The sequence below is a fragment of the Marasmius oreades genome, chromosome 3 (assembly GCF_018924745.1).
Source record: "Marasmius oreades isolate 03SP1 chromosome 3, whole genome shotgun sequence".
Classification (NCBI taxonomy): domain Eukaryota; kingdom Fungi; phylum Basidiomycota; class Agaricomycetes; order Agaricales; family Marasmiaceae; genus Marasmius; species Marasmius oreades.
The window spans coordinates 2,917,952-2,934,008 of NC_057325.1; the positions used below are offsets into that span (position 1 = coordinate 2,917,952).

General features: G+C 49.1%; 5 protein-coding genes across 7 annotated transcripts; 3 read left to right on the forward strand and 2 right to left on the reverse strand.

Moving 5' to 3' along the window:
• Nucleotides 1-316: 316 nt before the first annotated feature.
• E1B28_006294 (uncharacterized protein) lies at nt 317-2,564 on the forward strand (the record flags this gene model as incomplete). Its single annotated transcript, XM_043150935.1, has 9 exons — nt 317-520; nt 663-926; nt 1,004-1,132; nt 1,195-1,272; nt 1,329-1,491; nt 1,548-1,709; nt 1,764-2,111; nt 2,179-2,363; nt 2,412-2,564. 9 exons carry the CDS (start codon nt 317-319, stop codon nt 2,562-2,564), a joined length of 1,686 nt encoding a protein of 561 aa, XP_043012026.1.
• Nucleotides 2,565-2,627: 63 nt separating this feature from the next.
• On the reverse strand, nt 2,628-4,176 carry E1B28_006295 (uncharacterized protein). Of its 2 annotated transcripts, XM_043150936.1 has the most exons (4): nt 4,080-4,176; nt 3,745-4,026; nt 3,258-3,691; nt 2,628-3,202 (listed from the first exon to the last, which is right to left on the reverse strand). In XM_043150936.1, exons 2-4 carry the CDS (start codon nt 3,972-3,974, stop codon nt 2,901-2,903), a joined length of 966 nt encoding a protein of 321 aa, XP_043012027.1. In that variant the 5' UTR covers nt 3,975-4,026; nt 4,080-4,176; the 3' UTR covers nt 2,628-2,900. The 2 variants fall into 2 exon arrangements, with proteins under 2 accessions (XP_043012027.1, XP_043012028.1); XM_043150937.1 differs by having other exon boundaries at nt 3,745-4,176.
• A 161-nt stretch (nt 4,177-4,337) lies between these two features.
• Nucleotides 4,338-8,519, forward strand: E1B28_006296 (uncharacterized protein). The gene is made up of 4 exons (XM_043150938.1): nt 4,338-5,901; nt 5,961-6,112; nt 6,175-6,274; nt 6,347-8,519. The coding sequence occupies exons 1-4, from the start codon at nt 4,377-4,379 to the stop codon at nt 8,299-8,301; spliced, it is 3,732 nt and encodes a 1,243-aa protein (XP_043012029.1). The 5' UTR covers nt 4,338-4,376; the 3' UTR covers nt 8,302-8,519.
• Nucleotides 8,520-9,606: 1,087 nt separating this feature from the next.
• On the forward strand, nt 9,607-14,346 carry E1B28_006297 (uncharacterized protein). 2 transcript variants are annotated; one of them, XM_043150939.1, is made up of 16 exons: nt 9,607-9,689; nt 9,899-10,226; nt 10,277-10,309; nt 10,374-10,460; nt 10,520-10,674; nt 10,816-10,970; nt 11,044-11,697; nt 11,751-12,463; nt 12,521-12,579; nt 12,631-12,742; nt 12,800-13,019; nt 13,081-13,101; nt 13,155-13,249; nt 13,301-13,400; nt 13,475-14,158; nt 14,221-14,346. In XM_043150939.1, the coding sequence occupies exons 2-15, from the start codon at nt 10,046-10,048 to the stop codon at nt 13,488-13,490; spliced, it is 2,601 nt and encodes an 866-aa protein (XP_043012030.1). In that variant the 5' UTR covers nt 9,607-9,689; nt 9,899-10,045; the 3' UTR covers nt 13,491-14,158; nt 14,221-14,346. The 2 variants fall into 2 exon arrangements, with proteins under 2 accessions (XP_043012030.1, XP_043012031.1); XM_043150940.1 differs by having other exon boundaries at nt 9,607-9,683; nt 9,985-10,226; nt 13,308-13,400.
• A 399-nt stretch (nt 14,347-14,745) lies between these two features.
• On the reverse strand, nt 14,746-15,759 carry E1B28_006298 (uncharacterized protein; the record flags this gene model as incomplete). Its single annotated transcript, XM_043150941.1, has 7 exons — nt 14,746-14,805; nt 14,864-14,946; nt 15,000-15,067; nt 15,125-15,188; nt 15,245-15,319; nt 15,371-15,568; nt 15,639-15,759. 7 exons carry the CDS (start codon nt 15,757-15,759, stop codon nt 14,746-14,748), a joined length of 669 nt encoding a protein of 222 aa, XP_043012032.1.
• Between the last annotated feature and the right edge of the window lie 298 nt (nt 15,760-16,057).

Below are 16,057 nucleotides of genomic sequence, written 5' to 3' on the forward strand. Positions count from 1 at the left end.
ATCATGTAAATACGACGAGAGATTTGAGGTGCCGAAACCGCTCCTGGCCTTTCCACTCTGCGAGCGCTGAAGAAACGTGTCCTAACTCACCGAGTAGACAGATAGATCGACATATCTGTCCAGATGGATCAGGGGGGTTGAGACCGGCTAAAGGCCAAGTATAACGGAATAAATAAATAACCTCGACAAGCTTCCTTGCTCATTCCAACTCATTCCACGCAATTAGTTCCGTGAAAGCCACGATACACAGACACAGCACAGCCTGACGCGCTCCTGCATTCCCCAGCATTCTCCATCTTGCCATTCGACGTCCAACATGGGCAGCCAGCACAGCAAAACTTTGCAATCCCAGAATCCGAACCAAGACGTTTCCACAAATACCAATCAAGGCGCTATTCATAAAGGAGAGAGATTGCTCAACCGAATGTCAATGAAATTCAAGGACTTGAATCAAAGACCAACTTCAACCACGTCTTTAAGGAAGAAGTTCGAAACTGAAGAGGACACAAAGTCCAGTGCAGTAAGTGCAAAGGTTTGTTTCCCGTTCAGTGAGTGGCTGTGCACTGGTGCAATTCAAAGGCGCGATATAAATATCATTCGACTTGTTGCTCTCATCAGGACCTGTTTCCCTGTCACCATTCTTACATCTTATTTCTTTCTAGGTCAGTTCTACAGACCGGACCAGCGGTCAACGACACGAAGAAGTTGAAAAGCGCCCAGCGCCGGACACCGTGACAGGACAGGGACAGGAGGCATCGAAGACCAGTGAGGCGATATCAAATACTGATCTTCAACCAACATTAGAGGAATCGATCACCACCATTCGTTATCCTGCCATCTCTGTCGCCAGCGCAGTAAAGGAATCTCAGTCTAGTCACAGCACTACCACCACCAACATGCCGACGAATACTACTGTTCCTTGCCAGGTGAGCTTCCAAGAGTCGAGATAAGCGATCGGTGTCAGGAGCTCATTTCTTTTTCTTCGTTTGTTGTGTAACGACAGTATCGTACGGGCAAAACTCTTGGAAGTGGGACTTATGCCATCGTGAAGGAGGCGATTCATGTCAAGACGGGCAAGTACTACGCCTGTAAGGTGATCAACAAGAAGTTGATGGAGGGGAGAGAGTATATGGTAAGTCGACAAAAAAAAACCATTCTTCCCCTGCGCCCATTTCTGACGCTCAATTCCCCAAGGTTCGCAACGAAATCGCGGTTTTGAAGAGGATATCGAGCGGAAATCGGAATGTCGTGACGCTGCACGATTACTTTGAGGTGTGGTAGCGCTCAATGTTCCCCTTCACCTTGACTGACGCATCCTTCCTTACCAGACTGCTCACAACCTCTACCTCTGCTTTGACCTTTGTACAGGAGGTGAACTATTTGATCGTATCTGTGCAAAGGGCAACTACTATGAAGCCGATGCCGCCGATCTGGTACGAACTATCATGAGAGCAGTCAAATACATTCATGCCGCTGGGATTGTCCATCGTGGTATGTTCAGTTGTTGCTATCTTTAGCCGTTATCAGTCTCCTGAACATTTTGATAGACCTCAAGCCCGAGAACCTGCTCTTCCGCACAATTGCGGAAGACGCAGACATCATGATCGCAGATTTCGGGCTGAGCAGAATCATGGAGGAAGAAAAGCTGAGCATGTTGACCGAAATTTGCGGAACGCCGGGGTACATGGCCCCCGAAATTTTCAAAAAAAGTACGTTAGATCTAATCTTTATTCTTTCTTGACCGTCTATTTACTCTTCCTCAGCCGGACACGGAAAGCCCGTTGACGTTTGGGCTATGGGCGTGATCACCTACTTTTTACTCGCTGGCTACACACCTTTCGATAAGGATAGCCAACAAGCTGAGATGGAGGCTATCATCGCTGGGGATTACAAGTTTGAACCTCAAGAATACTGGGCAAACGTCTCTGATACTGCCAGAGACTTCGTAAGGGAATGTTTGACTATCGATCCGACAAGCAGGCCTACGGCTGAAGAAGCACTCAAGCATAAATGGCTAGCTGACTCTGAGCCTCATTACGTCCCGAGCTCGAATGGAGAGCCTACTGATCTGTTGCCGCATGTGAAGAAGGCTTTCAATGCTAGACAATTATGTGCGTTTCTGCTTTCACCGTCGCCGGGGCGGAGGATGGACTCATTTTTCTTTTGTTTTCCTTACAGGGCGTAAAGCAGCGTTCGGTATCCGAGCCCTCAACCGCATGTCTGCACTTGCTGGTGTCGGCCCAGATGCACAGAAATTAAAAGAATTGAAAGGGGAGCTTTCGAGATTCAAGGAGGAGAGTGAGAAGGAGGTTATGGAGAATACGTCTATCGTTCATCATCATCATATCTCTGAGGGGGACCAGGTGGGATTTTTTGCCTTATCTTTTTTCGCCACTAATGAAGAATGCCAGGGTAGACAGACAGCTAAAGAGACGCTCAAGAGTCGGGATGATCTCAGTGTTGAAGGTGGGAACGAGCCTAGGACAGGTCAGACCCCCGAACTTGATCATTTGGAGAATAAGATGGCAAGGACAAGGTTGGAGGATGAGGACAATGAGAAATAGATACACTTTCAGGAGGTTGAAACTTCTTTTGGGCTCCTTTTATCATCAGATTTCGTTCGGAGTGTTTGTCTTGTAAAGCATCTTGTGTTTATGCATTTTCAAATTAAGTACTAACAAGAAATCGATCTACATGGTACCTGTCTACACAAGAATAGAATGATGAGGTACGTTACGGGGGAACGTATTGATTGAGAAGATATACAGATAGTAAGATAGTTAACAGCGTTCCTGCGAAAGGACCCACCGGACTCGCCGCTAACTCAGGGTTACGGCCGTCACTCAGACCAAGGGGCCAACGTTATGATCCGTAGTGGTGTTACTCAAGCTATGAGAGGATTACTGTCGTCCTTCTAATGCCTTGACGATCGCAAACGCTGCACCCGCGGCAATTCCACCAACAAGGAGTGTCGTTAGGGCACCATAGACTATGCCGCCAATGCTGTTGGATGCTCCGGTCACCTGCGTTTTGATGGCACCAAATATGAGAAGAACGACGCCAGTGATGATGCAGGAGTAAACCAAAGCAACTTGGGCATTGGGTATGAAGAAATAGGGGCTGAGAGGGATGAGTCCACCAATGAGGTATCCCATACCGATGGTGAAAGCTGAGATATAAAGTCGCTTAGTTGGTACTTCCTCTGGAATTCTCGATTAGATGACGGGCCATATCTCCAAAATGTAGCGGTTACATACCTAAACCCCGACCAAACTTAACCAAGAAAGCAGTGAGTCCAACATCCTTGCTCCACCGTAAACTATCAGTTTCAATGTCTGCGGACGACCTCGCTTCGGGTGAAGCTTCATATTCACCACCAGCGTCTCTCAAACTTTTCGCGACGGCCCTACAAGTCGCCTGGTCAACACCCACGGGTCCAAGCACCTCCTCGACTTCCCTCTCCATCTCACCAGCACAGCTACGGACAACTCGTGTAGCTGTCTGGTTCTTGAGAAAACGGTAATGATCACGTTCGGCTTGAGAGCCCAAGAAACCTCCGATACCCATCGAGATAGCCCCGGCGATGAGTTCTGCTACACCACCCAAGACGACTATTCGCGATGTGCCGAGAGAAGATAAACCTGCGGCGAGTGCAAAAGGTACTGTCAGACCATCTGATAACCCGATGATTCTTGAAACAAGACTTGAGTATTGAGAGTTATGTGAGAGTGTGAGGATCCTTACACGTCCCGAACAACATCGGGGTCAATGAGTGTCCTTTCCTCAGATATGAGTTCTTTACAGCAAACTCCTTGAGGCATAGAATGCCTTGCACATTTGGCATTGAGAGGGGGGGTTTCTGAGCTCACTGCGTTCTCCACTGCCCAAACAGGTGGCTGTGTAGATTTAATGACGGTGCCATCGGGTTGTCTACGAGGAAGAGGAACTTGAGAGGCATTTTGGTTTGTGGACATTGTGAAGAGGTAGCAGGTTTCTACGGTGTATGGTGGTAAGTTTTGACAATGGCTGGCGAGTTGCAGGCATTGGTAGAAGAAATTGAAATTATGTAAAGGGAATACCGGCCAATCAACGCTCCTGAATTTCATGCACTAAGGAAGCTTGAAGTACGACTGGCGGAATACTCCAGATGAGGTTGAACAACGTACCACGGTTCACCGGTTCCAACCGAGTACTCAGTACCAGTTCTGAAAGCCATATGTACCGAATTCAAGCTACGTCTCTACCCTTGGGCAAAATTCGAATTCATTGACGAGATGTTCCTAATCAGGTAATAGATAAGATCTCCGTCCGAGCCGAAACCCAATTTTATTTCTCGCGCACGGATCAGCATCAACCTTTGGTTGTCATTGTCCTTCATGGCTCCCAGAGCCAATTCTCTCGATTCCTTATCCTCACCATCACCGTCTCCGACTCCAGAGGTGGAATCCAAAAAACCCTCTGAACATAACGCAAGTACCAGTACTATGGCTCATTTGGGCAGCGATTCTGAACTCTCTGAGCTCACCGAGGAAGAGCAGGAGGCAGCACAGACAAACTCCAAATCCACCAGTTCTCGAAGGCTAAAAGGTGTTGCTAATGGACGCGGAGGAAAACCATCAAGAAGAGGTAGAAGGAAAGGGAGTAGCTTGGTTCCTGCCCCCATGTGGGGTTGGGCTGAGACCAAGGCCCAGGACGAGAAAGACGATGAACAGGATTCCGCAGATCGGCAAACCAAACTTTTAAAATCTTCACCCGATGATGACGAGGAAATGAGGGATCTACCGGATGAGAACGAGAAATGCACCGACGGCAAAGAATCGACACCTGCCCCTCCTACACTTATATCCGAACCACCACAGATTTCCGCCCTCGATGTCCTCAGCACTGCTGCTGTCGCTGCAGAAACCATTAACAATGACACCGGTGATCAACTTAAAGACTCTGGCGAGATAGATGCAGAAAACGTCCAAGAAGCACACGTACTCCCACTTCCTATACCTCATTCTATTTCTCAGTCAGATTCTGAAATGGCAGATCCTCCTGACGCTGATTCAGAGTCTGATGCTGGACTCGACGCCGACCTTGATTTCGAAATGATTGCACCACTCGTCGAGACGGTTGCACCCATTGGTGCTGCCACCTCCATTACGGCGAACTCGGCTGCCGTTCAAGCTCCTCCTCGCTCTTCTCTATTATTGGTTGCATCTTCTCGTTCAACTTCCCCTGATTCACGCTCTCCCTCACTTGCCCTTGCGGCAGCAACAGCACAAGAGAGAGCGCCTCCGGCTGTGGCCGATAATGATGATGAGCTCGAGGATGAGTTGGATGAAGAAACGGAACGCGTCGAGGACGAGGACGATGGTACTTCTAAACCCAACGGTCGGAAATCCAAGGGTTCAAGGGCAAAAGGGAAGCCTAAACGCAAGTCGAAAGGGCGAGCTAAACATAAACCCGCACCCGTATTTCATAATTCAGCTATGGATGCTAATATCGTCACTGCTGAGGATGATGCCGATGGTGATCGCTCAGTAGAGGATGTGGATGTGGATGTGGAAGCTGACGAGGACGTTGCTCTTGCCAATGCCGCCCCTGCTAATGAGGAGGCCGAGGTTGAGGCAGATGGCAAACCTATCGAAGAGGAGGAAGAAGAAATGGAAATAGATGTCGAGGAAGAAGAACCGGAGCCCGAAGAACAGGAAGAACCAGAGGAAGAACCGGAACCGGAACCGGAACCAGAGGAAGATGACGATGACGAGGAGGAATTGGATCTTCAGCCTGCGCATCGCGTTGAGGCTTTGGATATGCTGGCGACGATTGAACTTAGCTTCGCGCTGGTGAGGGAAAAACTTTATGTCGAAAAGATGACGAGTTTAGCTTGGGAAGAATCACTAGTTGAAGATGGTATGCCTCCTTACATGAAAGTGTAAAACTCCGTTCATTCATTCTCGCTTTTTTTGCAGGGACACATCCGGAACTAATCTACCTGCAGAACGAGCTTTCACGTAGGAAGGACAAGCGATTACAACTCGCAGCACGCAAACGTTCCTTCGAATTCTCAAATATCTCGCGTAAGAGGAAGCTAGACGAAGATGCCATATGGTCTTGGTGGAAGGTGCCTTCAAGCTTTTGCCGTTTTCTTTTTCTCAAACGAGCTGACTCGTATCTCATTACAAGCTTTCAAGAGACGAACTCCAGACGGATATGATAGCAGAAACTAATCGAAAGAAGCGCAAGCTGGAACGGGACCGTAGGCAGATAGAACGACCGATTCCTGGTAAATATTTCAGCGTCATTCATCCCTATGTTATGATCCAACGGCTGGCACGATACTGACTTTCATTGTTAGTGCGTGCTCTACCACCAATGCCTATCGAGATCGCTGCAACGATGCCAACTCTTCGACAACTCATTGACGACACACCCTTTGGTAATAAATGCGGTCACGGGCGCTCAAGCGGAAAACATCGTAACTGTGACATGATCAACGGAAAATATGAGCCGGCGCTACTGGCGACACCTCTAGCCTATCCGGAGCTGTCGACACTCAGTTCAAATGATGTCAAAGCTGATCTTGACTTGCTATTTTCGGTATCTGCACGAAGATCTGGAGGGTACGACTCTCACGGTCATGGCGGGCCTTTACTGCAGCCTCATCCTTTACATCATCCTCGAGACGGCCTCGGGCACGGGCAACGAATGGCAGGATCCTCAAACCGCCATCATCAACAACACCCAAATTATGCCATGATGCAAGTTCCGGTTCAACCACCACCCGGACCCGCACTTAGCGGCTATGAACATGCCCATTTGAATCAACAGTTCCCGTCTCCACATGCAGGTGGAATGATGAACGATACCTTTCCTCCATCTTTCGGCGGACTTGGGAAAATTCTACCACATTTGCACCACCAGACGGGACCTGGCCCGGTGACCGGTCTTCCTCTCTTCAATACTGGTCCACGGCCAACTTCTAGCTCCGGTCCTCCTGGGGTCAACGGAGCACCCGGAGGTGGGAGAACACACCAAGCCCAATCGGTTGCTGCCTCTAGTGGGCCTGCAGCACATGCATTTCCTGGTCTAGTTGATGATGTGGCGGCGGCACCAGCACCAAGGGATAGGGAACGTGATAGAGAGAGACCTATGGGATATGGCCGTAGGTCCATGTCGCCCGGTGGTGGACCCCAGGCAAAAGAGACTGGTCAATGGATGGGAGCTGGAATGGGCATGGGAGGTTTTGGTATTGGATCTATGCATGGACCAAATTCAATGGGTACCTCTAAAACTCCTCGCTGGCCGGGCGAAGATGATGACAGAGATAGGCCTCGGAGGGAGCGTGAGAGGAGGGAGAGGGACCCGCAAGCTCTGCAAAGGGATCAGGAGCGGGAAAAGCGTCACACTTCTACGAATGGCTCATCCAGAATGCTCGAAGGCAGTGTCGGGCCTTTAGTCGGGAGTTCAGGTCCAGGCCCAAGTTCAGGTCAACCTGGTTCTCAGCACTCCCCGCGTTCTCATCAATTTCAAGGCCCTCACCACCACCACCATGGAAAACCACACCATCATCATGTCGTTCACCATCACCATCATATGCACAGTGGCCCTTCACCCTCACCTACGAATGCCTATTCTCACCATCCTGCTGGTCAATCTACGAGCCCAAATTTACCGAGAGACTCCACGGCTAAAGTCCCTCCCTTAATAGGAAGTCGTCCGCCTTCAGTCATCGCCGACGAAAGGGAGCGTGAAAGGGAACGCGAACGTGACCGACCAATTCCAGTGCCTTTTACCTTTGGGGCTTCGCAATACGCCAGAATACCGCCGGGGCCACCGTCGTCTCATGCCAATGGTTTTTTGGCCTCCCCCCGACCATCATGGGGTACCCCTCCCCCTCCAAAAACCAGGTCGCAGGAGGAATTCCCTACTACCAAAAGTGCTGGTGCAACTCCTGCTCCTGGACCGCCGATATACAGTCCTCCGGAACCTCTCAATGCCTCTCACCCTTCCTCTCCCCCAAGAGCGACCCCTAGGCCCAGTAGCCCTAGGACTTTGAACGCTCCGAGTGATGGCTCGGTTACGCACTCTCCTATAGGAAATCCGCGCTCACCACCACCGGGAATCAACGAGAAACTGGGTTCGATCCATAAAGTTCCGCTTGAAGCTCTTACGATCGCTAACCCGGCAGAGGCGTCGAGGACCGAAAGCAACAACAATAACCTTACAATGGGCCCCTCCTCTAAATTATTACCTATTGACAATTCACTTGCCAAACTTAGTGTTCCTCCGGTTCTAGATGGTCAAGCATAGCGAGTCTTCTCTTACAACGGATTAATTTTTTTGTTGTTATATTATCTCTTATCTCGTGGTCTGATTCGACCTATTCTGCCACGTATGTATTCGTGCGTTTTTCGTCTTGCTTTCTTCTTGCGTCACTGTTATCATAGCAAGCAAATATATCTCTACTCGATGGAAATCTATAACCGGTTAGAGGGGTCGTGGAGTATGACCTTTTTCTACAGTTACACTCCACTCGCGAGTACTAAGTTCCCTCTCGATTGGTTGATTGTTTACTATTAGTAATCGAAGTTGTCTGACCTCAGTGCACATTCCAAAGGTCGCAGTTGGTTGTGGTTTCACCAAATTCCTGTGGCGTGTTGTTTCGTATTCGGACTTTTCCCCATCCCGCGACTTTGGTCGATTGGTTCCCCATCCTCGCTCAAAGAATCAACTGACAGCCGCCCCGGACCTGAATTGAAAGCCGAATTCCATGCCTGATCATGGAGGCGGAGTCGTTTCGCAATTTGTGCAAATATGATGGTAACTTGACATCCCGTGAGATCCCTCGACTGGTTTCAAACCAGATTTTCAATCGGAACCTGGTCGTTAGGTTTTACTTAAGTATCTTGAGCCCCAGGTAGTCAAAACATGGGTTGTACTACCACTTTCCGTAGGCTACCATTGACTCAGGACACGCTCCATCCTCTGTCATTTATCAGCCTTACAACATGTGTCCAACGTGGCCACAGTCGGCTACTAGCCGCCAGTGCACGGCGGAACTTGGAGGGGGGCATATCCCCCCCCCCCCCCACGATGATTGCTTACCCCAATCGTAAATGCGAATTTCAATCGGATTCTGTAGATCTGGGTGTGATGTACGGCTTCGTATTATGGATGAAGGTGGCAAAATAGGCAACAGAACAATCGCTCGGTGTCCTTGAAGGATGAGCTACAGATCATTTCGCCTTTTTTCGATGAGAGATTCAGAACTCGTAGATGCTAATCCTCGGAGATGTTGAAACTTATAGGTCACAACATGACTTGTGATGGCTAACGTTGGAGGCTGGTCCCCAGAGATTCTGGAAACGATTAAAGATGTAGTCGAGGTCCTCATACGGGCTTGGTGGTTAACTGTACTCTAATGGGTCTACCGGGCTACACGCAAGGACAGAGAGGTGCAAAGTGCAACGACCGGTGTGGCTGATTCGTCCCGCCCGAATGAGGCGGAACCTAGTCTTTTAAACACCGTGGGAAAAATCAGCAGTTGGATGATCCGGGATCCCGTGCGGCTGTTGTATGTTTCGGGCCGAATTTGTTTTACCTAAACTCCCGCCACGAAAATTCTGTTGAAATGGTAATGGGCGGGGAGGCAGAGCACATTATTTCAGATCGCCTTTGACATAGACTACAAGGTAAATGTAAGTTTTTTCTCAGCCTTTCCTTTCTCCGTCATCTTCCTTTGCACCCTGAAACCACGACCCGTCGACTTTGCCAAAGGCTCCGAACTCCACCTTCAGTCATGACTGAACCATCCAAGTATTTCCCGTCAGAACGTCGTCATATTCCAGTCAAGACAGAAACTTCTCCTTCTCCCGATTTAATACCGTCTGGTTCTGATTCTTTCCAGCAAAATCACCACTTTTCTTTTTCTTCTCACCGAGTACCGTCCCACGCCTCCAACACCATATCACGTCAACCATCTCCTCCTCGTAGTGTCATTCCCCCAACCCAGTCGTACACATTTGGCGGGAGCCAGTCCCCGGGATTCCATGCTATGTCGACGGGACATCTCGAATGGACGACAGGTCCGCGTTTCCCGAACCAACAACCAACTTCGACCAACTCCACCGTCAGCGGAACCAGCAATTACAAATACGACACCCTTCAGGTTCCGTACTCGATGGCTCTCTCAGATGACGGTGAAGAGCTCACGGATGTGTTCGAAACTCACCACGGTACTACCCTAATTTTTACGCGTCAAGTTTTTCAATTGACACTCCCCCAGGCGAGCGTGTAGTACGGCGGAGAAGTAGCAAAGGTACTCTCTTCCCAACCGATGTCCCAACTCACTTAAACAGCGTCCCCGTTTTTTTTCTCCCTAGCTTGCGACCAATGTCGTAAATCAAAATGCAAATGCGAGCGAACATCACCCACCGAACCGTGCAGGAACTGCGTCATGCTTGGAACCGGTACGTTTTAGTTCTCCCGATAGAAGCAACACGTTTTTCCTGAGATAGACCCCCGCCAGAGTGCACTTCTGTTGGACCTTCACGGAAACGCGGTCCGCCGAAAGGCTACATCGATGCCATCGAAGCGCGACTTCACCAGATGGAAGCGCTGCTGGGAATAATGCTGTCTTGTGACGATGATCGAGCAACAACCCTTCTCAAGGATCTTTCTCAGGTATGACAAGCTTTTCAACAACCCCTTCAAAAACTCTCGACGTCGCGTGTCCCCCATCACGAGGTCACTTCGCATTGTCTGGAACGGCATAAAACTACACACGATACTAGGAGACCTTTCACTGATATCATTTTACCCCAGGATCCTCTGGCAAACCATATCATCAATCGGGTTGCCAACTCTTCTTACGGAGTGAAGGGCAGGGCACGAGGTAGCGAACAAATCAGCAATGAAAGTAAAGGACGATACGTGCAAGCAAAGCAAAGCGATGCCAACGGAGAGATAGCATCAACACAGTAAGTCCGATAACCAGGTCCCCCAAGTTCACTTTGCGGCACAATTTTTTTAACCTCCCTTTTGTGATATTAGTCCCTCGAATGAGTGGCAAGATACTGTCGTTGCCATGCTTCACAGCAAATGCAAGGTGAAGGATAGAAAACTGGCCACACCGCAAAATCCCGTCATCGACGTCTCAGACGACGCACTGGCAGACCAGCTTCCGTCCAGACGCCCCCTGCTGAGTCTCAAGATTAGTGACCGGTCCTTGACCGCCAACGCTGATGATAGCAGAGGGGGTTCTCCAACTCGTCGACAGCGACGAAGAATCAATGAAAACCGTCCCGGCCGTAGTGAAATCGATAGTGCTCAAAAGTCAGCTTCGACGCCCTCCACCTCAAAGTCTATCAGTGCAAAATCCAGTCAATCGTCCCGTTCTCCAGAGCAATCATTTAGGATTTTGCCGTCATCTCATTCTGCTGAGCTTGAAGCTCACAGCTCTCTGCCTCCTTCCGCCGGTAGTCAGAGCCCAAAATCCTCAGAGACGAGGAGCCGTACCTACGCCACTCAGACGAGCACCATCATCAATAAAGGATATGGGTCGGACGATGAAGAGGACGTTCCTGATGCAGTAGGACAGCTGAGTTTAAATGAAGAGGAGCAAGTGAGGTACCATGGGAAAGCAAGCGGTCTTTATCTACTAGGCGCAGAGGACAGGAATGACGATAGAAATGCGGGAGGTATCTGGTATGGCGTTCATTTCTTTCATCCTCGCGGGTATTTCTGAGTAACCTTTCTAGGCGATTTCCCAAAGCCAGAGTCTGGCCCCCTGTATCAGAAGTATCTTATCCTGATGCAGACTCCATCAGTCGACCTCCTCCACCCGATGTGCAAGAGAAACTCCTGGACCTCTATTTCATTCATGTCCACCCCATCTTTCCTGTAATCCATAAACAGTCCTTCTTCGACAACTTACGCGCCTTCCCTCATGGTGGTTCTCGCACCGTCACACCTCAACGAGCTCCCGTCTTCCCCGACTCTCACCCCATGGGGGCTTCATCCGCTTACAATAGTCGACGACGTCGCGTTCCTCCGCTTTTGTTATTTGCCATGTTCGCGGTAGCAGCTCGCTATTCAAACCCGCCTAATCGCCCCGAATTTTCTCATGATTCCAGCATCACCGAAGCCATACCCATGTGGGATGCCGGTGACGAATACCTGGAAGAGGCGCGACAGATACTCGAGCGCTCATACGCAAGCTCGCGACCGGAGACTTGTCAGGCTCTTCTATTAATGGGTTACAGGGAAATCGGAATTGGAGCCATGACAGAAGCTTGGATGTATGTGGGTCTGGCAATCCGTATGGCACAAGATTTGGGTATGCACCGCCGAGCAGACGGGTGGGCTCGAGCGGTCCTTGGCGGCAGACTATTCGGAGGTTGGGAATTGCAGGAACGTCGTCGAATCTGGTTTGGCTGTGTGGTTATGGACAAATATGTCTCTTCTTACATTGGTTTGTTTCCTCTTTCTCTCTCTCCGTGAAGAGCCGTCAATTAAACGGGTGCCACAGGCCGACCTTTGATGATTTTCGAAAGGGACTTTGACACACTTTTGCCTGACGAAGAAGACGTAGGTACCTCATCTGCTCATCCGGCACCGCATTACTCAACTCCTGAACAGCCGGAAGAAGGAGAACTTTGGCCTCACCATGAGTCCTCCAAAGTCGAACACTCCGCTTCCAACGGAATTCCCGGAAGAATCATTTCCTGTTTCAACACTGCAGTGACATTGTGTAAGTCTATACTCTGTTGATTTTGTTTATTTTTTTCTAATTCAACCACGTGTTCAGCTGGAATCCTCAGCATGATTATCCAGGCTATTTACGCCGTACGTCCTGTCTGCAGCCGGCATGGAGAGTCTGTGTTCCTGGAAGGTATACTCGACAGATGGTTTCTTGACCTACCGGAGCATCTCAGATATGAACCATCACCCATATATGTCCCTCTGCCTCAGGTACTCACCTTGCACATGCAGTATTGGTCCACAGTGCTCCTTTTACATCGGCCTTTGTGAGGACACAGGTTTCTACAACTTTGTGGCGTTTCTAATCTTTTCCTTGTTCGCTTCTAGTATACATCCAAAAAGTAGAGCGTGAGTAACGCTCCGAGATTTCTCCGTCGTTCTAGAGACTGATACAAACCTAGTGAATCAGAACCAAAGGACGATAGTGACCTTCGTTCTGAGTCTCGAAGACACCACGAAATGTCAACTGCTGCAGCTAACCGGATAACTGCTCTAGGTGTGTGATAAACTGGTAGCTTTGGGTTCTATCTGTCCCTGATCAGACAAGAATACAGCGGCTTTGTACATGGACCATTATTCGCTCAAATCTTGTCCCGCATTCCTCTGCTATTACGTTTTCTCCGCCAGTATCATGCATTTGACAACCAGTATGTAACTTTTTTCCCTTTGTCGGTTGTTACAGCCTTCTCGATCCGATTCTTGTCTAATCATTATCTCTCAGTGACCACCTTTCCTAGTGACCCTCAAGCCCGCATTGGCTTGAATAAGTGTATGGATGTACTTCAAGCCATGGAAGTTGTCTGGCCGAGTGCCGGTCGTGCGCTCGAACTACTTAAAGGCTCGAAGGCCAACTCAACAGAAGATGAGCCCATCGTACCACCCTCGACTAATAATGTCGACCGCCGTAAACGCCCCTACGTCAATATTTCCGAGATGACTCCTTTGCGCTCTCAATTATTGTTCCCCGAATATTCACTTCCTGAAACTTATGATGCCCACGCTCAACAACCCCGTTCCCCTACTACCCTCCCTTCTGGCCCTTCCTCTACCACTGCCACCTACTACCATCCGGATTATCGATGGGTGCCGAATCATTCGTTCGAGAATATGCAGTATGCGGGGTCACTCACAACCTCTGTCTTGCCGCAATCTTACAGTACTGGCTTGACGGATGATAGTGGCATGGTTGAGGACCATCGTCCCAACCTACCATCCTCAGTCTCCCATCATTCCGATTCACCTGCTCATTCGCGCTATCCTCCCGAATACTGGAACAATTACAGCCCCTACCCTCAAATGACCGACAATTCATACGACCGGGTTCATGAACAGCCCCAACCCTCCACCGTTCAACACCATCCCGCGCCATCTCAAATGTTCCTACACCAACCTTATAGTACATACAGTAAGCATCCTTGACCACCACACGCTGTATCACTTTCACTGACTGTCCGTCATACCCGGTAGATGATTCGGTTTAAACCATCCGTCTCCCAACCCAATTCCATTTGGTTGCTTGCCGTCATTGTCAAGGTTGTATCGTCCCCGTATATTCAGACTTATTGAATGATAGAAACATTTAATTCAACACCCATTGTTGTATATTTATACTACTTTAGATTAATTTTAATTTTCCATTGACAGGATACCTCGAGAAGAAATCGTCTGACCTACTTAACAGTATGGTGGTTAACCCCGGGTTGATTATTTAGCACATCTATCTACCACAGTTAAATCTGAAACAACGGATTGGCGCCCCGGTGAACCGTGGTACCTGGAAAGGAACTATAACTGTAAAGCAATTCCCAAGGGTTCTTCACCGAGAAGCCGAAAAGAAGTACACAAGGTTAAGAATGGCTTCAGAATGTGAACTATTGCAGATACATAATCCCTGATCTGTGAGTGCCTACAGCGTGTACTGTGGTCCCACCCTCCTGTCAAACGAATCTCCCGCGAATTGAGTTTCCCGGCTCTGGATCGGAGGTTCATCGTTCAAAGATTGTTGTACATGTTCGCCTCTTGCATCTCTTTCGCTCGTAGTCTTGCCGTGACCTGTCAATAATCATCGTCAGCGTATTTTCCTCTTTTCGATAATGTCAGATAATCTCACATCTTGAATATGCATGACCGCACGTTCAGCTCCAAACTCTCTAGAGCGCTTGTATTGTTCTAAAGCCTGTTCGAGGCGACCGGCTAATCTCATTGTCAGAAAGACACGGGACCGACTAGGAAGAAAGATGACGAACTGGCTTCCAAGATTGTGGCGAGATTGAACGTGATTTCGGGGTCCTCTGGAGACAGAGAAGAAGCGATGCTGGGAGGGATTACTTTGTAAGTAGTGATCTAAGGTGGCAGAACAAACGAGACCTACTGTAAATGATGTAGAGCGAGGTCTGCTCGCGGCAACGGCGAAGTGATATATGCGCTGGCCAAGTCTTTCAGTGGCGGATCGTGAATGATAATTCATGTGTTTTAATTCGTGAATACGTACTAGCGTGGACGTCGGCACTTTGCGGCTGCAATGCTACTGATTCTTTCCAGACATCTATAGCTTCGTCGAATTCCTCTGTTGGCATCGTGAATGTACTGAGGAGGAATAAAAGGATACAGGACATACTCAGTTGATAGTGAGTTATCCCGAGGTTGAAGAGCGAATTGGCATTGCGCTTGATTTCTGCGCTTCGCTTGTACAGGCTGTTGGCAGTGCGAACGTCACCCTCCTTGAGCTTTCGAGTACCCTCTGCGGTACATCTTGAAGCCTCCATTTCACCGGGATCGAAGATCAGAGAATGTGGTGTAGTCGACGTAGCGTTTCCTGCGACATCAAAGGATAAACTTGTTAGCGGACGATAGTTATCAATGAGCTGGTCAGTATACCGACTTACTCTTGAAGGTGGTTGGGCCCGAGACTCTTGGTTGTAAACATGCTCGCGACCGAGACTGGGATGCGATCGTGTGAGCTGTATTGCGAGCTGCGGAGAAACCTGCGCGTAAATGAGAGCTCATGCTTTGATGGGTCTGAAATAGCTTGGAATAAAAGTTGGTGGGAGATGATTAAGCAACAGTTGGGACTTGCTCAGGCAAGGATTTATAGGTTTGTGTAGTCATCATAACTTGAAATGGCGAGCTTGTCTATGAGCTGTCAGACGTGAGCCCAGAAGCACTAAAAATCTTACTAAGCACTCTCGCACGGTCCGACAACGGACACTGACATTGCACCTGAAAAAACTGCGCCTAGAAAACAAGGGACACAATGAGCTAAGGAGGTGGATCTGAACGGCATAGATTGAAATGTTTTGAAATG